Source organism: Littorina saxatilis, linkage group LG15, assembly GCF_037325665.1.
Source record: "Littorina saxatilis isolate snail1 linkage group LG15, US_GU_Lsax_2.0, whole genome shotgun sequence".
In the NCBI taxonomy this organism is placed as follows: Eukaryota; Metazoa; Mollusca; class Gastropoda; order Littorinimorpha; family Littorinidae; genus Littorina; species Littorina saxatilis.
Window position 1 is genome coordinate 4,027,915 of NC_090259.1, and position 25,966 is coordinate 4,053,880.

At 40.0% G+C, this 25,966-nt stretch overlaps 2 protein-coding genes and 2 long non-coding RNA genes across 5 annotated transcripts in view; 1 reads left to right on the top strand and 3 right to left on the bottom strand.

Moving 5' to 3' along the window:
- LOC138948276 (uncharacterized) overlaps nucleotides 1–25,966 on the bottom strand; it is a 289,660-nt gene that overhangs the window by 23,177 nt on the left and 240,517 nt on the right. The gene's annotated exons all lie outside the window — the stretch shown is intronic.
- On the bottom strand, nucleotides 1,054–4,099 carry LOC138948271 (uncharacterized). The gene is made up of 2 exons (XR_011449955.1): nucleotides 1,245–4,099; nucleotides 1,054–1,176 (listed from the first exon to the last, which is right to left on the bottom strand). It is a non-coding gene; the product is annotated as an uncharacterized lncRNA (long non-coding RNA).
- Nucleotides 5,771–15,505, bottom strand: LOC138948263 (calcium channel flower homolog). Of its 2 annotated transcripts, XR_011449945.1 has the most exons (6): nucleotides 15,276–15,505; nucleotides 12,525–12,597; nucleotides 10,244–10,369; nucleotides 9,647–9,754; nucleotides 6,424–7,942; nucleotides 5,771–6,278 (listed from the first exon to the last, which is right to left on the bottom strand). XR_011449945.1 is itself a non-coding variant. In XM_070319785.1 (5 exons), the coding sequence occupies exons 1-5, from the start codon at nucleotides 15,388–15,390 to the stop codon at nucleotides 7,846–7,848; spliced, it is 519 nt and encodes a 172-aa protein (XP_070175886.1). In that variant the 5' UTR covers nucleotides 15,391–15,505; the 3' UTR covers nucleotides 6,288–7,845. The 2 variants fall into 2 exon arrangements, 1 of the variants encoding a protein (XP_070175886.1); XM_070319785.1 differs by lacking the exon at nucleotides 5,771–6,278 and having other exon boundaries at nucleotides 6,288–7,942.
- Nucleotides 15,783–25,966, top strand: part of LOC138948255 (ATP-binding cassette sub-family F member 1-like) — a 31,773-nt gene continuing 21,589 nt past the window's right edge. The window contains exons 1-9 of the mRNA XM_070319773.1: nucleotides 15,783–16,054; nucleotides 16,655–16,859; nucleotides 17,305–17,366; nucleotides 19,143–19,244; nucleotides 20,487–20,587; nucleotides 20,987–21,072; nucleotides 22,036–22,181; nucleotides 22,417–22,565; nucleotides 23,137–23,220. Coding sequence (XP_070175874.1) covers nucleotides 15,914–16,054; nucleotides 16,655–16,859; nucleotides 17,305–17,366; nucleotides 19,143–19,244; nucleotides 20,487–20,587; nucleotides 20,987–21,072; nucleotides 22,036–22,181; nucleotides 22,417–22,565; nucleotides 23,137–23,220 — 1,076 coding nt within the window. The 5' untranslated portion in view covers nucleotides 15,783–15,913. The remainder of the gene's footprint in view (nucleotides 16,055–16,654; nucleotides 16,860–17,304; nucleotides 17,367–19,142; nucleotides 19,245–20,486; nucleotides 20,588–20,986; nucleotides 21,073–22,035; nucleotides 22,182–22,416; nucleotides 22,566–23,136; nucleotides 23,221–25,966) is intronic.

Sequence of the window (25,966 nt, forward strand, 5' to 3'; positions counted from 1 at the left end):
GTGTAGTGCATGTAGCCGATAGTATTTTAAATCCCGAACTCCACTCCACAATTTTCCCTCTGTGGTACCACAGCTTTTATTAGCTAAGCTGTCAACACAAGACCTCGTGCTAGCGGTGGTTTGTCTAGCGGAGTAACTTAGGCGTTTACAGTGATGCCAAGCCAAGGAGAGGCCGGGTGCCTCGTATCGTGTTTCTTTCTCTGCTACACTTCTCTCAGTCTCAGCATTCCCCGTTCTTCTTCCACAGCCGGCCACTCAAAGATTTGGCCCACTGACGAGCTTTTCCAATCTCCATGACATAGAGACTTGCATGGTCTCATTTCCTTCTGTACTTCAACCTTCTCTGCAACCAGAATCCGAACTGTGTTTTAGCAGTCTCTACGGGCTGCTTGCTTTATAAAAAAAAATTGAAAAAGGCTCAAATCAAAGCATTTAGGTAACTCTTTACTATAGGGAAGAATTATGCTGTCTTTTCTTGTGAATTCTACTCCTCCTGTTCACATGATATGGAAGTGATTGAGTGCAACAGAAATAATGGACACAGTACTGTGACAAAACAACAACTATTCAAGTTGTGTGAATTTAAAACTCTGTCACGTCTGTGTTCGTGTGTTCAGTCAAGTTGTGTGTGTCAGTGTGTGTGTATCAGCTGTGCTCGTGTGTTGGTGTTTTTTAAAATTTTATTTTTTAGCTTAGGTTAGTTTGATGGCATTACTGTTGACCCATTCACATTTTGACTGACGCAAGCAATTCCAATTAGCTATTTCAAATATTGAAAAGCTAGCTTTCGCTCGCAGTTCAGTATTTAAAAAAGAAACTCATGTAAATCTGGTACGACACAGCATACCAAATATAATGATGTATATGCTCTCTACATACAAAAGCCTTGCCCAAGTTCAGTGTGTGTGTGTGTGTCTGTGAACATTTGTATAATTAAGATACAGGTTGGAAGATTATTAAGCTTTGCCTAAAGCATATAACTTGTTTAATAAAGTTCAGTCTTCCTCTCTCTCTCACTCACTGTTTTATAAACTTTAACTCTCGAGACCAAAGTATGTGAACAGTAACAACCCTTTTATTCTTTGCTCAGACGCAACAAATCAGCCGAACAGGACTCAAAAACAGCACATTAAAACTACCAAAAAACGTCTTTTGATAAATCACTTCATAATCAGCCTGCCATCGACCCATGCCAAAGATTGATACCATAACTACAGACAGCGATAAATCACTTCATAATCAGCCTGCCATCGACCCATGCCAAAGATTGATACCATAACTACAGACAGCAAGTTTTCTACAAAATGCATCATCTGAAAATTCTATTCCATTACAGAGAGCAATTTGTCAAAAGATCGAAATTACGTACAGATGAGATTGGCGGGGCAAACAAAGGGGGCAAACAAAGGGGGCAAATGCAGATTCCACATACTTTTACCATCGCTAATTGGACATAATACTATCTCCTCAGCCAAGAAAAGGATGGGAAAACAAGAAGAAGAAAAAAGGAAATGCAAGGAAGCTCTGAAAATCAAAAGAATGAAAGAAAGGAAGACAGAAAGAAAGACAGACAGTTAAAGAAAGAGAAGAGATTCAGGAATATGTGACCCTCCACCACGAAATGAGTCGGATGTCACCTTGCGCGGTTCTGCGCTAGGCTTCATATACGTCCCGGGGGTGTCAGGTACCAGTGTGGGGGTCACCTGAGTCACAGGCTTATAACTCAAACAGTTTTTGCTCTTTTCTAAAACGGTTTTTACCACTGGATAGAGCATAAAAAACTCTTCAAGAAAATGTAAAAATATAAAAATTATGCAAAGGTGACATGCGACTCATTCCGTGGTGGAGGGTCACATATCATTCTGATCATCATCGCTCAACGGCTATCGCCAGTTATCTGAGCCGAACTCATTTTGACCTGAGGTCAGGATGGGTCACATATGTGCAACTGCTTCACTCTGAAATGCTTCCCATCTTACACATTATAATTATTATATCTATTCATAACTTAAAGACATGAAAAAAATGCTTATATAGTGCTCCATATCCCCAAAATATACATTATCGAACAGTATAATACTTTAGGCCCAACACAAAAAATGGGTACATGTACTTGTATCCACACCTCCTTCAGATGAATCAAAGTTGAAAGCTACGACCTAGTTTTAAATTGAATATATATAAGTTAAGATATAAAATGTCGATTTGTACTCTTTATACTTTTTTTCTTCTAAATATGTTGTGAAACATTTCTTGAATTGAATTGAATTGAATTGCATTGAATTATACTGCATGATGACACTACACATTCATAATACGTCAAGTGTGAAGTAAGACGAAGAAATGATTGACAAAAATACCACCACACTAGTTCATTACTCTCACAAAATAATTTGTGTATATGGTTTCATGTCTTTTCGCACATTTGTTTGTAATCTCTGGCATCAGGATCGAGTCACGTACTGTACAGTCATGCCTTTGTGTCCAAAAGTCCTGGCATTGTCCACTTGGTAGAAAAATTGATGGTCAAAACTATCAGACGACCAGCAGGGGATCGGACAAATACGTCAGTTCACAAATGTTTGCATCAAAGGCCTAAAGACCAGGGCAGGGGAACAAGAGTATCCCTGTGAGTCATGCACTTTCCCAGTGAGGGTACAGCCACTAATTTGAATTCATACAACTCAAAGTACACCATGTATCATTAAACCAAACAGTGTATATTATATATATATAGTCCTCCACAAAAATTAAATGCTTAAGCAGTTGCCCTGTAATATATGATGAACAGACCACGAATGATAAAGAGCACATAATATGTAGATCAGTGAGTGTGATATGAAATGAAAGGGTACTTTGTACAGCAAACACCCAACAAACTAAAAAGACCACACACACACAATCTAACAGAAAACAAACAACTTCAGATTCCTGTTACAGTGGAACCCCCTTTTTACGACCTCCAAAAATCTGAGAAAATCAGGTCTTAAAATGGGGGGTCTTAAAAGGGGGAGGGGGATGGGGCTCCACTGTACAAACCTCCGATAACAGGAATAACAGCAACACTCCATCCACTGGGCTAAGCCATGTATTGTATGTCTTACAACATCAACCAATCAAACAAAAAAATAGTCCTGTAGTCCTACCTCCAAAATTGCAGAACTTAATGTACATAAAGTTTCCATCACTTGACAAACACACACACCTTCAAATACTTTTGTCTTCTCCATGTTAATTGCCTAGGTTTTTACTTGTCTATTCTACACACTGTAAGCTAAATTTACCTCACTTAAAACAATACGTTGTTTTTGTTTTCCAACACAGAGACATTCCCAGGATTTCCATTTTAATGTAGTCACAAATATTAATCTTCAAACATACAAGTCCGTACTAAATGCACAAAAGTTAATTAAGCATATGGAACATATCACATAATATATTTCTCACATTCACAAAGCGATAACATCAAGACCTTAGCATAATGCTGCCACTGACAAAGACAACACAACTCACAAACAACAGCTAAAACTAGGCAGACAGCCAAAACAGAAAAATAAAAATCATAATTATCAAACCACTGCAGTGAAATGAAACAATGAATAACAAATGAGCAGAAGCATGCAACTTTCTCATAGCTTTACATAGAACTGAATAACGTTTATGAAAATATCACAGCCAGTACAGTGAAAATAATGTACCCACAACAGAAACAGAAACACTGTTTTGCGCCAGCGGAAATGAAGACAAAATACAGTGCATCATTTTCATGACAATAAAAAAAGCCCCATGTAGGTACAAGTAATACAGATGTATCAATACATACAGCATCAAGTAGACTACTGTACAATAAATTAGGCGACGAAGCTGTCAGTACATGTACCTATATTCACTCGTGCAAATCTGATACATTAATGCTTTGCAAATCACCAAGGTAAGCACGACCAATTATATATATATATATATGCACTAAAGCATTGTGTGTTCTCGTTTGTTGAACCTTAATTAAGAATAAAAAAACAAGAAAGGTAAGTTCTTGACTCCCATGTCTTCGATCAAGTTCTCTGGATCAGCTGACAAAAAAAATGATCATTATATTTAGTCAAGTTTTGACTAAATATTTTAATGTAGAGGGGGGAATCGAGACGAGGGTCGTGGTGTATGTGTGTGTGTTTGTGTGTGTGTGTGTGTGTGTGTGTGTCTGTCTGTCTATCTGTGTGTGTGTGTAGAGCGATTCAGACTAAACTACTGGACCGATCTTTATGAAATTTGACATGAGAGTTCCTGGGTATGAAATCCCCATACGTTTTTTTCATTTTTTCAATAAATGTCTTTGATGACGTCATATCCGGCTTTTCGTGAAAGTTGAGGCGGCACTGTCACGCTCTCATTTTTCAACCAAATTGGTTGAAATTTTGGTCAAGTAATCTTCGACGAAGGCCGGGGTTTGGTATTGCATTTCAGCTTGGTGGCTTAAAAACTAATGAGTGAGTTTGGTCATTAAAAATCTGAAAATTGTAAAAATAATATTTATTTTATTAAACGATCCACATTTACGTACATCTTATTCTTTATCTTTTTCTGATTCCAAAAATATATAAATATGTTATATTTGGATTAAAAACAAGCTCTGAAAATTAAAAATATAAAAATTATTATCAAAATCAAATTGTCCAAATCAATTTAAAAACACCTTCTTCTTATTCCTTGTCGGTTCCTGATTCCAAAAACATATAGATATGATATGTTTGGATTAAAAACACGCTCAGAAAGTTAAAACGAAGAGAGGTACAGAAAAGCGTGCTATCCTTCTCAGCGCAAGTACTACCCCGCTCTTCTTGTCAATTTCACTGCCTTTGCCGTGCGCGGTGGACTGACGATGCTACGAGTATACGGTCTTGCTGCGTTGCATTGCGTTCAGTTTCATTCTGTGAGTTCGACAGCTACTTGACTAAATGTTGTATTTTCGCCTTACGCGACTTGTTTTAATTTGTGATGTCTCGATGACCTAGCTGTCAACATTCTTGGGAGAGGAGGGCAAGAAACATGATTGGACGCCAAACAAACATGCCTTGGGTAATATCCCCCTGAATCTTTCAGCAATATTATGAAATTTGTTGACTTAGAAAGTACACAAGTCTGATTCTACCTTCAGATTCAGTACAAGATTATATTTATTTTGCAACCCAGCTACATAGCATAAATATGTGTGGTAAATGCTCTGAGGATAATAACTCAAGCGGAACTTGGAAGTCATCATTACTAATTACACTGTAACTGGCAATCACTTATCAATAAATTGCTCTATTGATAGAACTTCATGTTTACCATTTAGATCGACCAACAACCAAGAATACAAGTACATGAACTATGATTATTTCACATGCACAATCATTATTTCACAAGCACTTTATACGATCTTCACACTCAAAGTTTTCTTGCAAAAAACAATGCATACATGTATAGACGATTACAAAGAGAAATTGGTCCCATACTACTAATAATAATAATAACGATTACTTATATAGCGCGTAAACCTCGTGGTGACGAGCCCAGAGCGCTTTACACTTACACAATCATAATACAAACAAGGAAAGAGAACTAAATCCGAATAAATTCAAACATGGTCACACACACCCACACACGCACGCACGTACTACTCAAATACATCTGAACTACACTCACCCATATGCAGGCACGCACGCAAACACACACACACACAGACTCACACATTCAGACAAATAAAGACAAGATCATGCCAACAATTATGACAAAATGTTTGGCTGTGACATCAGTATCTGCTGTGTATAGCTTTATATCAATCAATCAGATATCAAAACACAATGTCCTAAGAGATTCTATCCAGCTTAAACTTTGTGCGAGCACACGAGTGTGTTTGTGTGCGTCACTTTGTGTGTGTGCGCTTGTGTATATAGTGTGCATGTGTGTCACTGTGTGTGTGTGCGCGTGTGTGTGTATAGTTGGCATGTGTGTTACTGTGCGTGTGAGTGCGTTTGTGTGCGTGGTGTCTGTGTGTGTGCATGTGTGCGTACGTTCATGCGTCTGTGCATGCATGTGGGTGTGTGCATGGTTGACTCTGTGTGTGAGTGTGTGTGTGTGTTTATTTGTGAGTGCGAGTGAGTGTGTGAAAAATATCAAAAGTGCTATGAATTATCAGAACAGTCTTTCTAATAACTTTGTCTTTGACTGCAAACAGATGAACCCTATTACGTGCACCCCTTCCTCCCTGACCCGGTTTTCTCACACTTTCTATTCATAACCTCTGTACATTTACCCTCAGTAAGACTCCTCAGTAAGACCCCTCCCTGACCCGGTTTTCTCACACTTTCTATTCATAACCTCTGTACATATACCCTCAGTAAGACTCCTCCCTGACCCAGTTTTCTCACACTTTCTATTCATAACCTCTGTACATATACCCTCAGTAAGACTCCTCCCTGACCCGGTTTTCTCACACTTTCTATTCATAACCTCTGTACATATACCCTCAGTAAGACTCCTCCCTGACCCGGTTTTCTCACACTTTCTATTCATAACCTCTGTACATATACCCTCAGCAAGACTCCTCCCTGACCCGGTTTTCTCACACTTTCTATTCATAACCTCTGTACATATACCCTCAGTAAGACCCCTCCCTGACCCGGTTTTCTCACACTTTCTATTCATAACCTCTGTACATATACCCTCAGTAAGACCCCTCCCTGACCCGGTTTTTTAGACTTTCTATTCATAACCTCTGTACATTTACCCTCAGTAAGCCTCCCTCCTTTTTAGGACCTGATTTGCTCACATTTGTCAAGGTCTTAAAAGGGAGGTTCCACTGTAATACAAACTATTACAAATTGAACAATTCATTTCAGTCCAGTGTCACACACTCACTCTCTCTATTTGTACTGTAATACAAACTATTACAAATTGAACAATTCAGTCCAGTGTCACACACTCACTCTCTCTCTCTCTATTTGTACTGTAATACAAACTATTACAAATTGAACAATTCATTTCAGTCCAGTGTCACACTCACTCTCTCTCTCGCTCTCTCTATTTGTTTAAGGATAGGTTGTTAGACAAGGCAATGTGCCTTAAACCTCCATCCTTTTAAAATAACGTTCGTTTGTTCGTTCTCTCTCACACACACATACACTCTCTCACACATGCGTGAAAGGGGCTATTGACCTTAAAGTACTGACATTTTCAGTATCCAATCTCTCGCTCTTAGTCTCACTCATAATGCATCTAGAAATGTCTTATCGATTGCTGGACACGTTGATTATGTCATTTGTACTGTTGGTAACTTTACTTCCATTTCTTCTTATATTGAGTAAACCCTCAATGGGCGAGGGCCAGATAAAAAAAAAGCATGTTTGCATCGCTTATTCTGTCACCCTCAGAAAAAAGTTAAAAATTCTATCTCTCACACATTCACCATTTCTAGCCAATAGACTCACTTGGCGTGACATCAAAAGACATTATTGCACATAGCCTGATACTTGATGAGTTCTTTACAATCACTCGACCATGGTTTCTTCCGGTTAGCACAAGACATCACCACGTACTGGCCCAGCCACTGTCAAAGTGAACTCCACAACACGACTGATCACTCTGCAAATCTGCCTCCAGGTACACTGCTGGTAATGTCCTCTGTCCCTTGTCCAAACAAAATGAACACAATTCACCCCTTACTGATGCCACAAGTCATCCAGATCCCCACAAGCATACTGTCACATGTGTCGACGCGTCCAGCAACTCTCATGAAGAACCATGGTGGCAATATAGGTCAGTGGAGGGGGTGGGGGGACTGAGTGTGAGTGAACACGTCAGACGTTATCATTGCACCGACGCCGTTTCCTCGTTAGCCATCAAAGTCTCCTTCATCTCCACGTCGTCGCCCTTCGCCCGATTCATCATGGTGTCTCGGTCAGCCCTGTAACAACAGACAACAAAATTATCAATGGCAATGACAATTCTTTTTTTTACAAGGGTAACACTAAGAAGAAGAAGCAATTATATATGCTTAAATTTGGCATCTGGCTACTCGCCCTAAATAGGAACTAATATACTACAACTACATACAACTACATGTACTACTAAAAAATCATTTTATGAATACATACTATTATTACTGCATGCCCACCATCAGCAGGCTGATCTCCACATTTTATGAATACATAATATTATTACTGCATGCCCACCATCAGCAGGCTGATCTCCACATTTTATGAATACATAATATTATTACTGCATGCCCACCATCAGCAGGCTGATCTCCACATTTTATGAATACATAATATTATTACTGCATGCCCACCATCAGCAGGCTGATCTCCACATTTTATGAATACATAATATTATTACTGCATGCCCACCATCAGCAGGCTGATCTCCACATTTTATGAATACATAATATTATTACTGCATGCCCACCATCAGCAGGCTGATCTCCACATTTTATGAATACATACTATTATTACTGCATGCCCACCATCAGCAGGCTGATCTCCACATTTTTCTTTCTTTTTAAATGTAGGACCCCTTCCCCAAAAGACAAAATTGGGCAGCACCATACTGCATGACAACTTGCTCTCCCCAGGAAGAATGATATACTTAGCTAACCGACATTTCCATGAGGGCAACTACACAGGGCTACATCATACTTACCTAAATTCATTATTTAACTAATTTGTTAATGTTATTATTCATGGATTTTGGGGGGATAATTTTTGTCTAATTCAATGTATCTCAAAGAAGCTTGTTTATTAAAACCAGTGATAACCCATGTAGTTTATTGCACACTCTATTCTGCAAAAGCTCACATGCAGAGTATGTTTATTCCTGAGACAACAACTGACAAAGTCTCTCGATCTCTCCTTGTGTGTGTAAGCACGTGTGTGTGTGTGTGTGTGTGTGTGTGTGTGTGTGTGTGTGTGTGTGTGTGTGTGTGTGTGTGTGTGTGTGTGTGCATGCATGCGGGTTTGTATGTCCGTGTCTGTCTACTTGTGTCTGTTTCTTTGTTTGTCTGTCCCTGCTCATAAATATGTGCACACATGTATGTACTAGATGAATACCCGCTTCGCCGGGTATGGCTTCGCCGGGTACGGCTTCGCCGGGAAGAAGTCGAGCCAAATAACCGGCTGCGCCGGGGACCCGGCTTTGCCGGCGCACCGCACAAAGGAAGGGAGATAAACGCGCAAAACACTGGAGAAGAGTAAAAATAGTATAGCGGGAATATGGATTGAGCGTTGTCGACAGTGACCTTCTAAAAATAGAAACGGGAATATGGATTGACGCCACACGAAGGAAGGGAGATAAACGCTGAAAACACTGTAGAAGATAAGGAAGAGTTACTGGGAATGGATCCAGAGAAAAACCAAAATCGGTTCAGCGCTGTGCGCTGAGAGCACATGTTGAAATATCTCATCGAGCAGGTTGTGTCCGGGGTCTACCTGAATATGCCCACCAAATTTGAAACAGATCCATCGAGAACCATGGGCGTGCATCGCGGACACACACACACACAGACAGACACAAGTCGTATATATATATAGATGACAATATAACTTCCATGTTAGCAATCAAAATTGTGCATCCAAAGTTGTACATATTTCCCGTACGCTGAGACCACACTCACTTTTTGCCCAGAGCGATGATGCCGTAGATCCCCCCAGAGGCGAAGACCAGCATGCAGCCGATCGCTGTGGTGATGGAGAAACACAGAATGAGCGGCAGTATCGCAGGCCTGAAAACATACACCATCAAGTTACATCCACTCACTGGCAATCCATGTCTGTGGTCCCCTTAAGCTTTTCATAACTCTGAATATTATGTATAAAAAATTGTATCATTGTGGCCATACCATTTTTCATGTTCACAGAATGCTTGCAAGGGCAGCACATTTCCCAACAAGGGAAAACCAAGTATTCTGACTTGCTTTGACAAACTAAATAAGTCTAACAAAAAAAGGGTGACATAAAATCCACCCAAGTCTCTCTGGATCTCTCTCTCTTTCTCTCTGTCTCTCTCTCTCTTTCTGTCTCTCTGTCTCTCTGTCTGTCTGTCTGTCTGCCTGTCTCTCTCTCTCTCTCTCTCTCTCTCTCTCTCTCTCTCTCTCTCTCTCTCTCTCTCTCTCTCTCTCTCACACACACACACACGTGACACACACACACACATGAACTCACACACACACACACATACAACCTGTAGCCAATATTTAGATGTGAAAACTCACAAGCCATAAAAGATAGCTTTTTGGAAAGGGCTGCGACGTTCACTGAAGCGCGACACTGGCTGAACGAAGTCCAGGAACTGGCAGCAGCAGGGAGCCTCAAACAGTATCAGCATGAACCCTTGCAACCTGCAGGCAACACAAGATATATACCTTATCACAACACAAGATATATACCTTATCACAACACAAGATATATACCTTATCACAACACAAGATATATACCTTATCACAACACAAGATATATACCTTATCACAACACAAGATATATACCTTATCACAACACAACAGTATCAACATGAACCCTTGCAACCTGCAGGCAACACAAGATATATACCTTATCACAACACAACAGTATCAACTCATTAAACCCTTTTTCTATTTTTAAAGGAGATCAGACTTCTTTTTTTGTCCCATCAGCGGGTACTATTTCGGATGGGGTTTTATTGTGATGTCGCCAACTGTAAACTTATAACCCTTTCACTCGCTCTCTCTCTCTTTCTTGATAACTTTCTTTCTCTTCCGTCTGCGTATTTGTTGGGAATTTGTAATCCAATATGTTTTTTCAGTTACATGCAAAATGGACACGGGTTTTTATACTGGACATTCTTTTTCCTTTTACAGTTACTTCTCCTTCTTTCTCTCTCTCTCTCCCTCCCTCTCTTTCTCTCTCTCTCTCTCTCTCTCTCTCTCTCTCTCTCTCTCTCTCTCTCTCCCTCCCTCTCTTTCTCTCTCTTCCTCCATCCCTCTCCCCCCTCTGTCTCTCTCACTCTTCCTCTTCGCACCCTCCCTCTCTATTCCTTCTCTCCCTCTCTCTCCCCTCTCTCTCTCTCTATCTCTCAGACCCCCCCCCCCCCCCCCCACCCCATCCATATCTCCCCCTCTCTCTCTCCCTCAATCTTCTCTTGCTCACCCTCTCTCTCTCTCCCTCCATGCCCCGCCCCCCTCTCTCTATTCCCCTCCTCTTACTTCTCACTCTCTGTCATTAAACCCTTTATATTTAGTTAATGCAACCTTCAAGCAGCACAAGATTGAAGACTCGAGAGTTCCATTATAATGCCATCTTGTACAGGTCGATCCCTCCTCTCTGCTCCCCTCCCACTCTTAACCTTACCAGATCACGCTTCGGACTACTTCGTGTACGACCCATACTTTCCAAACAAGAAGGGCAAAGCCCATACGACTCACATGATTGACCTTGACCTTTACAAACCTAGCAATGACATCATACACTAAGAACTGCTTTACAAATTTTTCCTACCAAAACACATGTGACCTTGACCCAAGGTCAAGGTCATCCAAGGTCATGCAACACAAAGCTGTTAATTCAAGACATAGGAAGTACAATGGTGCTTATTGGCTCTTTCTACCATGAGATATGGTCACTTTTAGTGGTTCACTACCTTATTTTGATCACATTTCATAAGGGTCAAAGTGACCTTGACCTTGATCATATGTGACCAAATGTGTCTCATGATGAAAGCATAACATGTGCCCCACATAATTTTTAAGTTTGAAACAGTTATCTTCCATAGTTCAGGGTCAAGGTCACTTCAAAATATGTATACAATCCAACTTTGAAGAGCTCCTGTGACCTTGACCTTGAAGCAAGGTAAACCAAACTGGTATCAAAAGATGGGGCTTACTTTGCCCTATATATCATATATAGGTGAGGCATTCAATCTCAAAAACTTCAGAGAAAATGGGAAAAATGTGAAAAATAGCTGTTTTTTAGACAACATTTATGGCCCCTGCGACCTTGACCTTGAAGCAAGGTCAAGATGCTATGTATGTTTTTTGGGGCCTTGTCATCATACACCATCTTGCCAAATTTGGTACTGATAGACTGAATAGTGTCCAAGAAATATCCAACGTTAAAGTTTTCTGGACGGACGGACGGACGGACGGACGGACGGACGACTCGGGTGAGTACATAGACTCACTTTTGCTTCGCATGTGAGTCAAAAATGATTCAACGTAAAAAGTATGGGTCATTCACGACCCACGCCATCGGAATAACGTAATTCCATCATGCGGACTGTGTAGTTCAAATTACGTCATCGTTTATTTGTTTGTTTACAAAGATAATCTTTCAAAAGTTGGGCACTGGGAAGGTCATATGGTGATTGGAGATTACATGAAGTCTCAATTAAAACCTCTAAACAGTTTCAGAGATAAAGACAATTTTGTGAGGCTCTGGGTCGTCCACGAAACCACGACCCACGGTGAAGGTCAAGCAAACCACACAAGCATCAATAACAAATACCAGACGGGTGTTACTTACATGAGCATAATGCCGGCGACAAGACAAAGGGGAGTGAATGTGATGCAGCGAAACAACCCTGCGATTACTGCCCCTGTTGAGAAGAAAACAAATTGTACTCATGCATTGGTATGATGAAGCAGCACGACAAGTTTTAACCTGCACAGCTTTCAAGTGTGTATACATTTATTACAGTTTATATGATCGATCAACATATCTACAAGGAGAATTTGTGGTCAAATTCAACCACTTCTATTTGCAATGGGTGCCTGTTGCTTTTGATGCCTCATTTATACATCACATCAAATCAGTAATATATATATTGTTGTTTCCAATTCCAAAACAAGAATCACTTATTTAAAATAAAATATTGAAGTATACATGTATTTTGTAGCATCCACCATTAGGCAAAAAAAGAAGAAGTTTGATTCCTTCTTTTAACTACGTTTTATTTTATTATTTTTATTTATCATAATTTTTTGTTTGAAGGTAGTGTTTTTGTTAACACGAGCCTAGGTTACTTTTTTATTGGTCTGAAATCACACAAACTGGGTCCCTTGCTGGTAGAGAAGAGTATAGTTTTCCTTGCAAGTCTGCAACATCAAATTTTGTCCTTTAGGCCAAAAAAAGAAAATTGTCTGTTTCTGGTAACATGGCTAAAAAAAATAGGGTCGGTAGGTCGGGATTTTTTTTTTTTTTTTTTATTTTTTTTTTTTTTACCCCAAATGTAGACCAATAAAACTAACTTTAAAAATCGCGCAAAGAGACTGGATTCACTATACATAGAGACAAGACACTCAACACATTTACAAATCGTCAGCGGACTTTCGTTTTCACACGTTTTTGTTGTTCATTTTCTCACCCTGTCCTTTACCACCAAAAAATAAATAAAATTTTTGAGTTTGGAAAAAAAAAGTTTAGGGTCGGCGCCGAAATTTAGGGTCGGTCGGGTGACCAGAAACAGACAATTTTTTTTTTTTGTCCTTTAAACAAAATGATTGTTGAAGGGTCAAAAGAACGTGTTAGGGTTGGAGTAAAAATAAGGGTCGGTAGTAAACAATGACTTTTTTTAAATCCTTCATGTGGTATATTATCCAGATGTGTGTTTCTTTTAGGTGAGACTTTACTTGCTCCCTGCTAGCCTCTCACGGAGCAAGGAAGCGAGAGTGAATATGAAACAGTTTGATGACTATGCACAAGGACTAAACACCATTGGTTGACACCGATAAGATTATACGCACTGTTGGTCAACAGCCACAAACAACTGTGTAACTGTGCGGCGGACATTTTGCCTCCCGTATTGAGCACCTCCAATACGTGCTAGCGTTCTCTCGCCAAATCCTAGCACGGTACGTACTTCCTCTCCCCACTCGCCAATTCTTGCCTTAATGAAACGGGGGACACAGGTTAAATAGCTTTGCGGAATGTACGTCGCATTTGGGTGATGTAGTGGAACCCCTCCCACCCACCTCTTAATCCAAGACTTCTATTTCTAACAAATCTGAGAAAATGATAGATCTTAAAAACTGCCCTTTTAAGTGGACTAGCTAGTGGTATCTAATTACAGAATTATTAATACTACAGACAACATGATTAACATGGAAGCGTAAATCTTAAAACGGAGGTGGTCTCAGAATTTTCGGGGGAGGGGTGTCGTTAAGGCCAAAAAAAAAATAGGTCTGTTTACGGTAACCCGACCGACCCTATTTTTTTCGCGCGACCCTAGACTTTTTTTGGCATTTGGGGAAAAAAAAATAAAAAAAATCTTGGTTTTTTTGCAAAATAACGTAAAAATATGGTTTTTTGGAGAGAAAAAAAAAAATCCCGACCTACCGACCCTATTTTTTTGGCCTATGTTACCGTAAACAGACCTATTTTTTTTTTTTGCCTAATGTATACCGTCAAGCTTCTAAAACATCAGGTTGGTGGAATCCTGTGTGTAGCTGCAGGGTTTAGCCTGGGAGAAAAAGGCAATGGGACATTTATCCCCCTCAACCAAATTCTGATGGGACAAGGTCGAAAGCAAGACACGCAAACGACCAAAGATGCAAAATTATGCAATATGGTGCCATCTGAGAGTCAGCCGCTATATCGTGTTATCGCTGTATGTATGTGTGTGTGTCACAGTGTGTGTCACAGTGTGTGTGTGTGTATGTGTGTGTGTGTGTGCGTATGTCCGGTGTGTAATTCCGATGTAAAGTGTACATTTGGTGTCGAAGTGGTACGTAATCTCAATGCGCCCTTTGATGCAGTGAAGGGAATTGTAATGGGACATTTTCAGATTTAATGTGCCAATGGCGCACTAGTAAATGAAACCCTGTAGCTGAATGCAATCCAATCAATATGCTTTAATTAATACTAATAGTAATAATACTTTTAATAGTATTACCCACTACCCAGTTCTGTCATGATTGTACATACATGTACTTCAATTGCTAGTTTGATCAACACAACTAGATTTTTAAATGTTTAATTCAAAACCAACACTATATTTGTTTAAACCAGTGTTTTTGTTATGGTAATACATTTCTATTTAAATGTTAAAACCATGAAGTAGATTGTATACTGGTAGTGGTAGGTTAATTGATTAATTATCTGGGTTCACAAAGTACACGTTCTAACTTCTTAATAATGCGTGGCTATACTCACTGGCGTCTGGGTACCTTAAATCTAGTAACACTACGCAGCTGTCAACAAATAATATCGATAAAACAGGACACATCAAGTTTAAACAATTAAGAAGGAGAAAGAAAACATCGATGCTTTTCTCACCCAAACCACCAATAACACAAATTGCCTTGGCACTAATTCTGCACCACCAGGTGATCCCGTCGTCCGTTGGCGCGCTGACAGTAGATATTGGAGCGTTACTTTGTCCCTGACCCATGTTACCTCACAGTCAAACTCTACAACAACTTGTTGAAATGAAAACCACAAACAAAACAACCTTCTGTCGTTCTCGCCACAGGCCGAATAGCAGACAACGTGGAGATTGTGTATATGACGTCACCTCCTACCTCATTCTCATGTGATTTGTGCGCAACCTAAAAAAAGAACACACATGTCGGACTGAACGAGTTGTGGTTCTATGTATCACATGCCATCATACGAACATTAATTTTAGTAATTGGAGCTATTTTTAAAACATGTTGTGTTTAAATATATACAATTTTGATAAACAAGACCTGAGTAAAAGGACAGAGTGTAAAAGATGACGTCATCACAATTTGTGCGAGAGAAAATAGACAAAACCGGAAGCTGGGAAAACACATGTGCCAACCACAGTATTTCACAGTCAGGCACTGACACTGTAGTTGCACCGACAGGCAAGAAATCGACAAATCGGGATCGTTTGATCTGATGAACAGTTAGTCCAGTTAACAAAGACCTCCGCTGACAGAATCCTCATAATGCCCAAAAAGAACAAGAAGAAGAATCCGGACGACGACTGGAACGACGAGGAATCCGAGACGAAACTGTCAGCCCAGATGGACGAACTAGCAGTAGCAACTGGTGACGGGCAAGAAGGGGAGAAGAAGAAAAAGAAAAAGGTGATTAAATTTCTGTTTTGTTTGAATGAAAATGTAATCAAAAGTAAATCGTTACGGGCGTAGCATTGTTTTTGATCAAATGTCATAACCAAAGATATTAAATCAACAATAACGTGATACAGATCGTACTGATTCAGTTCAACTTCTAAGTTTAAGTATGGCTTAAATTAAAACTATAGTATAACTTCTTATTGCAGTGCCTGACTGTGAAATACCGTGGTTTACTTGACTTGACTTGAAATAAAATGACCTAAAAATACTGTACTCATGTGTTTGACGAAGACGAAACAAATAACAAATCACGATGTTTCGACCACTAGGGTCTTCCTCAGGCACAAAACACAGAAAAAAGAAGAAGACAGACAAATCACAAACCAAAACAAACAGAATTGACTTGACTTTTTGAGTGTTTGAGGCCCGTGACATTAGATGAGATACACAGGTGTTAAGGTGGTATCACTATCAGCCATGTGCACTTAGGGCAACATTACTGTTTTTTTTTTTTTATTGACTCACTGACTGTGGTGACAATTAGGGGTCTTACAAAAAAGGGGTACGTACCTCGGTATTAATTTGCTGACTTTATGCATGGTGCGTCAGGACAAGAAGCCGAAGAAGAGCAAGCTGGACTTGCTGCGGGAGGTGGTGGCCCAGGAGGAGAATGGGGAGGAGGGGGAAGAAGGGGGCATGGAGGACAAGTTGGACTTCAAGCCTCCCCCTCCCAAAGCCGCCGCCGCTCCGTCACCGGGCGATGAGGATGAAGACGAGGAGGAGGAAATCTACAACTCTGATAACGAAGAGAAAGGTAACTGAGTGTGATGGTATTTATGATAAGTAGTCAAAACTGATCTTTCTTTCTTTTACAAATTACACTGAATGAGGGTTGCACACACAGACAGACACACACACACACACACACACATACACACACGTATACATTCACACACGTATACATTCACACACACACACACACATACACACATACATACATGCACACACATACACACACACATACACACGCACACACACACACACACACAGTGTTCTCCACTCTTTAACAAGCAACATCATTGAAACAAGGTCACACCTCATTAGCATGAGTCAACATGGCTTAAATATTGCCTTTAAGTTTCGTTTAGATTTATAAAAAATGTTCATGTGTTGTGCTTTGGAATTTATAAATAAATAAAGCGCTTGCAATTGAAGCTGTGAAAGAATTATGGCTTTAACTTCTGTTGATTGTTTGACAGGCGAAGAAGAGGAGGACAAACCAAAACTGAGCAAGAAGGAAATGAAGAAGTTGAAGAAAAGGGTAAGCTGCTTTTGTTAGCGGATACTTGCAGTCATGAGAGAGAGCGTGATTGATTGATATTTGTTACTTCAGGTTGAGGATTTTATGTCTAGCAATCTGTCCTTGCTAAAGCTACGGTAATACTAATAATAATTAGTAGAAAAAAGTAGCTCAATATAGACAAACGAATCTGATATGTTTAAAACACAAAAAAACAAGCAGTTTAACGAATGATTAAAATAAAAATAAAAATACTTATAAGCTGACATTAAGCCAGCAAACACATTAGCATATACTATAGATATATGCAGATATAGCTTGTACTTGTAGCTCCATTCAGACCCAATGTTATTTTTTCTCATTCAAATTCATAAATGTGTGTGTATGTTATTGTTTGTGTATGTGTATATAATGTTTATAACATTGTGTAGGGGGGCATGTCTGTGTATGACTGTATGCGTCTTATCAAGTACAAAATGACTGTATCATGTACCTGTGTATGTTATTGTTTGTGTATGTGTATATAATGTTTATAACATTGTGTAGGGGGGCATGTCTGTGTATGACTCATTTACTGTATGCGTCTTATCAAGTACAAAACGACTATATCATGTACATGTGTGTGTTTGTGTATCTGTGTGTGTGTATGTGTTTACCTGTATTGTGTGTGTCTATGACTATGTGTATACATACACATGTATTGTGTGTGTGTATGTGTATTCCTGTATTGTGTGTTTTTATGTATATACCTGTATTGTATACCTGTATTGTGTGTGTCTATGTGTATACCTGTATTGTGTGTGTCTATGTGTATACCTGTATTGTGTGTGTCTATGTGTATACATGTATTGTGTGTGTCTATGTGTATACCTGTATTGTGTGTGTCTATGTGTATACCTGTATTGTGTGTGTCTATGTGTATACCTGTATTGTGTGTGTCTATGTGTATACCTGTATTGTGTGTTTCTATGTGTATACATGTATTGTGTGTGTCTATGTGTATACATGTATTGTGTGTGTCTATGTGTATACATGTATTGTGTGTGTCTATGTGTATTCCTGTATTGTGTGTCTATGTGTATACATGTATTGTGTGTGTCTATGTGTATTCCTGTATTGTGTGTGTCTATGTGTATACATGTATTGTGTGTGTCTATGTGTATACATGTATTGTGTGTGTCTATGTGTATACATGTATTGTGTGTGTGTATGTGTATTCCTGTATTGTGTGTTTTTATGTATATACCTGTATTGTGTGTGTCTATGTGTATACATGTATTGTGTGTGTCTATGTGTATTCCTGTATTGTGTGTGTCTATGTGTATACCTGTATTGTGTGTGTCTATGTGTATACATGTATTGTGTGTGTCTATGTGTATACCTGTATTGTGTGTTTCTATGTGTATACATGTATTGTGTGTGTCTATGTGTATACATGTATTGTGTGTGTCTATGTGTATACATGTATTGTGTGTGTCTATGTGTATTCCTGTATTGTGTGTCTATGTGTATACATGTATTGTGTGTGTCTATGTGTATTCCTGTATTGTGTGTGTCTATGTGTATACATGTATTGTGTGTGTCTATGTGTATACATGTATTGTGTGTGTCTATGTGTATACCTGTATTGTGTGTGTCTATGTGTATACCTGTATTGTGTGTGTCTATGTGTATACATGTATTGTGTGTGTCTATGTGTATTCCTGTATTGTGTGTTTCTATACTGTATACCTGTATTGTATACCTGTATTGTGTGTCTATGTGTATACCTGTATTCTCTACCCGTGTGTGTGCCAGGCCCAGTTCCTGAGTGAGCTGGAGGAGGAGGGTCAGTTCAGCGTGTCGCAACAGGAGCAGTCCTCTAAAGGCGCCATCCTCGAGAACCAGCTTGATATCAAGGTGGGAGTTTGGCCGTACTTTCTGTCTTTCTTTGGCTTCTTCCAGACCTGGGAACCCATACGATTTCACCATATTTACACCCCCGGTATAGGGGTGTGTCTATGTTTCGCTCGATGTGTTTATTTGTTTGTTTGTTTGTGTTCGCACATAGATCTCAAGAATGAACAGACCGATCGTCACCAAACTTGGTGAACAGGTTCTATACATTCCTGAGACGGTCCTTACAAAAATTGGGACCAGTCAAACACACGGTTAGGGAGTTATTGGTGGATTAAGATTCTACAAGGACTTATAGAGGCACATATTAATGGTCAAAGGAAAATAACCACACTTGTTAGCAGTGCCTGCTCAGTTGGTGGCTGTGAGAATGCTAAGGACGGGGGTGTTTCTTGTTTTGTACGCTTGAGTGTCTAAAATACGATCAGCTGGAAAGAAAATACGATATTAAAAATAATCCTAGACTACTGAGCTTCACAAGCGCATCTGGAAGCTGATACCGTATTTTGGATGTTCGAATGCTATGTGGGGTACACTCATTTTTCTGAAAATGCGTCAAGTTTCTTTGAGAATACTTAGAGTGCAAAACAGGGGTTCCCAGGTCTGTTCTTCAGCAAATGAGGCAGCGCACTATTTTAAGATCTGATAAACAATGACAAGTCTTTATTTTATGAGGGTAACAAGAATAAGCATAGATATTCTTGTTACCCTAAAACAAAAAAAGTAAAGGGAAGTAAGCGGTGTAAATGCATACAACATGTGCAAAGCGAGAGTTTTGTTGAATCAATCTCCTGACACCTGAGAGAATAACAAGCATTGAAATGAGCAAGTGGCTTTATTCCTCAGAAACATTGTGTGTTAGTTTTTATTCTGTCCACATAACAGTCAGGCCTTATTTGTTTCTTGTTTTCCTGCTGTTGACTGGGTGGTATCCCATGAAGCTGATGTTATTTGAAGGACGTTACAGTTTTTTGTTTGAATGCTTATCTGTCATTTCTTTGAAAGGCTAATTTCTTAACGTTCAAAGTTCTCATGACTTTCAAAATACATGTATGACAAGGTGATATTTCACGAGAGTAGCTCAGATACCAAATAGGTCTATTTTATTTATTGAGTTCATTATTGTAATGTGTATCTTTGTCCGTAGCTTTGATGTAGTTCAAAGCACTTGCAAATAACATTTCCTTGATTATATGAAAAACTATGATATGTAGAGTGAAATGTTTTGCTGTTTTTATCAACCAGGTGGAGAACTTCTCCATAGCGGCGCGAGGCAAGGAACTCTTCGTCAACGCGTCTCTGCAAATCACACACAACAGGCGCTACGGTCTTGTGGGGCCAAATGGGTCAGTTTTTGTTTTCTGCTTTTTGTGTGTGTGTGTGTTTATATTTTAACCCAACAATATTTGCTGTCTGTACAGCAGTTTGTGTTTGGCAAGGGTAGGGAATTAATATGTGCAGAAGATAAACTTTTTGTGAGCATGAGGTTAACTTATTGATATATTGATCTCTTTGTGCGATATTTGTAAATGTTGATGTCTGGGTGAAGTTGGTTTAGATGTTGACTTTTTCATGCAAATTCTGGATTCGACATCAGTATTCAAACATCACCTGGAGTGAGGTTGAAGTATACTATTTTTTGTGTACTGCTGCTTGCTTCTGATGAGTAAGCTTCTTCTTCTTCTGCGTTCGATGTTGTGATGAGTAAGCATAAAGGCGAACATTTGCCTTGTGGCTTCATGCAGGCATGGAAAGACCACTCTGCTGACACATCTGGCCAGTCGAGCGCTCAACATTCCGCCCAACATTGATGTCCTGTACTGCGAGCAGGGTGAGTGCATATTTCTGTGTAACTATGGTTACAGTGTGAGTGCATGTCTTTGTGTAACTATGGTTACAGTGTGAGTGCATGTCTTTGTGTAACTATGGTTACAGTGTGAGTGCATATCTTTGTGTAACTATGGTTACAGTGTGAGTGCATATCTTTGTGTAACTATGGTGACAGTGTGAGTGCATATATTTGTGTAACTATGGTTACAGTGTAAGTGCATATCTTTGTGTAACTATGGTTACAGTATGAGTGCATATTTTTGTGTAACTATGGTTACAGGGTGAGTGCATATCTTTGTGTAACTGTTGAACTGAAACAGGTAGACTGGTAACATTGAATTGAACTTTATTTGAGAAGGATTCAGGTTTAAGGCTATGCCTTTTGGTTAAAAAATCGTGAATAAAATAACCACAGTGTTAAGTTTTTGGAACGTTTAACCCATTGATTGCCAGAAGAATTTAGTTAAATTAAAAAGTACAGGAACAAAATATAAGGATTAGACCAAATCTGAGAAAATAGTCTTCAGGGGAGGCAATCATCAAGCTGCAATATACAGCGCTTGTTTTGTTTGTTAGAGTATTGATGTTTGTGATGATAGCAAAAACATATCTCATATATTGTGGCAACCAAGGGGTTAATTGTCCGAACAACATTTATTTGAAGTATTGATGTTTGTGATGATAGCAAAAACATATCTCATATATATTGTGGCAACCAAGGGGTTAATTGTCCGAACAACATTTATTTGAAGTGAAAAAACATATTACAGATAAACTCAGGAGACTGCACTTATAGTCTTTCGCCTTCCAAGCAAGATGGTTCGAAAGTTTAGACGCACAGAAACACATTGATGGCAAACAGCGTTAGTGTAATGTGTGTGTGCTGTGTGTGACACAGGTCATTGCTGACAGTGTTATGAATGTAACTACAATGTTGATATGTTGTGTGTGCTGTGTGTGACAGAGGTGAAAGCGGACACCACCAAGGCCATCGACTCGGTGCTGAAGGCGGATACCAAGCGACTAGCCCTGTTGGAGGAGGAGAAGAAACTGACCAAGCTGGTCAACCAGGGAAACACAGAGGATGTCGTTCAGGACAGACTGAAAGAGGTGACACCAGGGTTTCATTTACTAGTGCGCCTTGCGCCAATGGTGCATTAAATCTGAAAATGTCCCATCACAATTCCCTTCAGTGCGTCAAAGGGTGCATTGAGATTACATCGGATTACACAGACACACACACACACACACACAAACACACACACACACATGGATAATAGGGACCAATCTGTACACTAATCCTACATTGTCAGAGCTGACTGCTTATAACGTCCATATCTGTCAGGTGTATGAAGAGCTGCGTGCCATTGGTGCCGATTCAGCAGAATCTCGGGCGAGGCGTATCCTGTCTGGTCTGGGCTTCACACGAGAAATGATGGAACGTGCCACGAAAGATCTGTCTGGTGGATGGAGAATGAGAGTGTCCCTTGCCAGGTGAGAGAATGGAGGGGGGTGGGAGACTGAGAGTTGGTATTTGAACATTATTGAGAGAAACAGAACACATGCACACAGAGCAGAGAGGGAGAAAGAGAGAGAAGAGGTACAGAATGAAACAGTTTTCATGGCGACACCTGTGATTTCAGTCTGGTTACCAGTATTTGAAGCGCACACTTTCCTGCACTTATCTCCCTTGAGGGAACATCAGTTTTCTAGTTTTGTTCTGTGAAGTTTTTATGTGCCTTTTGCTTGTTCCAACATTTTATCCACGGACAAGAAGAAGAAGGAAAGAGGACCTTGACTATAAAACTAACTTGAATGTGAAAACATCAAACATTCTTTGTTTTTGTGTGTTTTATTTGTACCATCCAGCTTCACTTAGCTTCTTCCTGAAGAGCTAACTTTCAGCTGATAGTGTGTTTATTGCATAGTGGTTGTAGAACATGGTCAAACCTTATTAATGCTTCAGATTCAAGATAATCAGTGTGGTAGTTGATAGTTTCATATGTTTGAAAGTTATTGTTGTTGTTGTTTACTGATTGAACACAAAGATCCGTTTTTATGACAGAGCGCTGTTTTTGGAACCAACCTTGTTGCTGTTGGACGAACCGACCAACCACCTTGACCTCAACGCTGTCATCTGGCTGGACAAGTGAGTGGCTGGTGTGGTGACAGCTGGTCAACTGTTGACACATGGTTTGATACAGTGGAACCTTCCTTCCCCTCCAAGACCTCTAGGCTCTTCTTCTTCTTCTTTGTTCATGGGCTTAGGCCAACAACAACAAAAGTTGTATGTTTCTGGTCACCCGACCCTACCTAGTTTTTTCCCGCCGACCCCAGACTTTTTTTTTTAATTGCATTTGTAAAAAAAAAAAAAAGCACAAAAAAAGCATCAAAACGAAAGTAACAGACGGCAGACGACACAAGGGGGATAACCCAGCATCCCTTTTGTCTCATTTGTTTTGTAATGTGTTGTCTTTCTCTTTGTATAGTAAGTCCAGTCTCTTTGCGTCACTGTATAGTTATTTTCAACCCTGACCACACACACAAAAAATCCCTACCTACCTACCCTATTTTGTGTAGCCATGTTACCAGAAACATACTTTTTTTTTGGCCTTCACTCACGTTTTTATCACGAGTGGATTTTTACATGTATGAACGTTTTCACCCCGCCATTCAGGCAGCATACGCCGATTTCGGGGGAGGCATGCTGGGTATTTTCGTGTTTCTATAACCCACCGAACTCTGACATGGATTACAGGATCTTTTTCGTGCGCACTTGGTCTTGTGCTTGCGCGTCGATCTAACGCCTGCGTTCCAGCATGTTGATACACAGTTTCTACAGTGTCTACAATTCTGAGTGACCTGCTGCAGCACAGCTGGTCTCAGCTAAAAAAAAAAAACCTTGGTCAACATAGGTGGGGTAGAAAGTGTTAACAAGGAGGGAGTCTTTAATTGTAGGTACATTTACACTTTACAGGCTATATATAAACCGTAAATCTGAAAAATCAAGGTCTAAAAAAGAAAGTCTTATAATGCATGTTGCACTTAGGTCTACAGTGGCTATTAACACAACATCTAGAAGACTGGGGTCTTATAACCGTGTTTCTACTGTACAGTTCCTCTTGCTATCACCTGCTGATTGTCTCCCTTTAGCTACCTGCAGATATGGAAGACTGGGGTCTTATAACCGTGTTTCTACTGTACAGTTCTCTTGCTATCACTGTTGATTGTCTCCCTTTAGCTACCTGCAGACATGGAAGACTGGGGTCTTATAACAGTGTTTCTACTGTACAGTTCCTCTTGCTGTCACTGTTGATTGTCTCCCTTTAGCTACCTGCAGATATGGAAGACTGGGGTCTTATAACAGTGTTTCTACTGTACAGTTCTCTTGCTGTCACTGTTGATTGTCTCCCTTTAGCTACCTGCAGATATGGAAGACTGGGGTCTTATAACAGTGTTTCTACTGTACAGTTCTCTTGCTGTCACTGCTGATTGTCTCCCTTTAGCTACCTGCAGATATGGAAGACTGGGGTCTTATAACCGTGTTTCTACTGTACAGTTCCTCTTGCTATCACCTGCTGATTGTCCCCCTTTAGCTACCTGCAGACATGGAAGACTGGGGTCTTATAACAGTGTTTCTACTGTACAGTTCCTCTTGCTGTCACTGTTGATTGTCTCCCTTTAGCTACCTTCAGACATGGAAGACTGGGGTCTTATAACAATGTTTCTACTGTACAGTTCTCTTGCTGTCACTGCTGATTGTCTCCCTTTAGCTACCTGCAGATATGGAAGACTGGGGTCTTATAACAGTGTTTCTACTGTACAGTTCTCTTGCTATCACTGCTGATTGTCTCCCTTTAGCTACCTGCAGATATGGAAGACTGGGGTCTTATAACAGTGTTTCTACTGTACAGTTCTCTTGCTGTCACTGTTGATTGTCTCCCTTTAGCTACCTTCAGACATGGAAGACTGGGGTCTTATAACAATGTTTCTACTGTACAGTTCTCTTGCTGTCACTGCTGATTGTCTCCCTTTAGCTACCTGCAGATATGGAAGACTGGGGTCTTATAACAGTGTTTCTACTGTACATTTCCTCTTGCTATCACTGCTGATTGTCTCCCTTTAGCTACCTGCAGATATGGAAGACTGGGGTCTTATAACAGTGTTTCTACTGTACAGTTCCTCTTGCTGTCACTGTTGATTGTCTCCCTTTAGCTACCTTCAGACATGGAAGACTGGGGTCTTATAACAATGTTTCTACTGTACAGTTCTCTTGCTGTCACTGCTGATTGTCTCCCTTTAGCTACCTTCAGACATGGAAGACTGGGGTCTTATAACAGTGTTTCTACTGTACAGTTCTCTTGCTGTCACTGCTGATTGTCTCCCTTTAGCTACCTGCAGATATGGAAGACTGGGGTCTTATAACAGTGTTTCTACTGTACAGTTCCTCTTGCTGTCACTGTTGATTGTCTCCCTTTAGCTACCTTCAGACATGGAAGACTGGGGTCTTATAACAATGTTTCTACTGTACAGTTCTCTTGCTGTCACTGCTGATTGTCTCCCTTTAGCTACCTGCAGATATGGAAGACTGGGGTCTTATAACAGTGTTTCTACTGTACAGTTCCTCTTGCTATCACTGCTGATTGTCTCCCTTTAGCTACCTGCAGATATGGAAGACTGGGGTCTTATAACAGTGTTTCTACTGTACAGTTCCTCTTGCTGTCACTGTTGATTGTCTCCCTTTAGCTACCTGCAGATATGGAAGACTGGGGTCTTATAACAGTGTTTCTACTGTACAGTTCTCTTGCTATCACTGCTGATTGTCTCCCTTTAGCTACCTTCAGACATGGAAGACTGGGGTCTTATAACAATGTTTCTACTGTACAGTTCTCTTG

Coding starts and splice junctions, on each gene's coding strand:
- LOC138948263 (XM_070319785.1), bottom strand. CDS start 15,390: ATGGGTCAGGGACAAAGTAACGCTCCAATATCTACTGTCAGCGCGCCA. Junction 9,755..10,243: donor AAAGCTATCTTTTATGGCTT/GTGAGTTTTCAC, acceptor GTATGTTTTCAG/GCCTGCGATACTGCCGCTCA. Junction 7,943..9,646: donor ATCATCGCTCTGGGCAAAAA/GTGAGTGTGGTC, acceptor CTGTTGTTACAG/GGCTGACCGAGACACCATGA.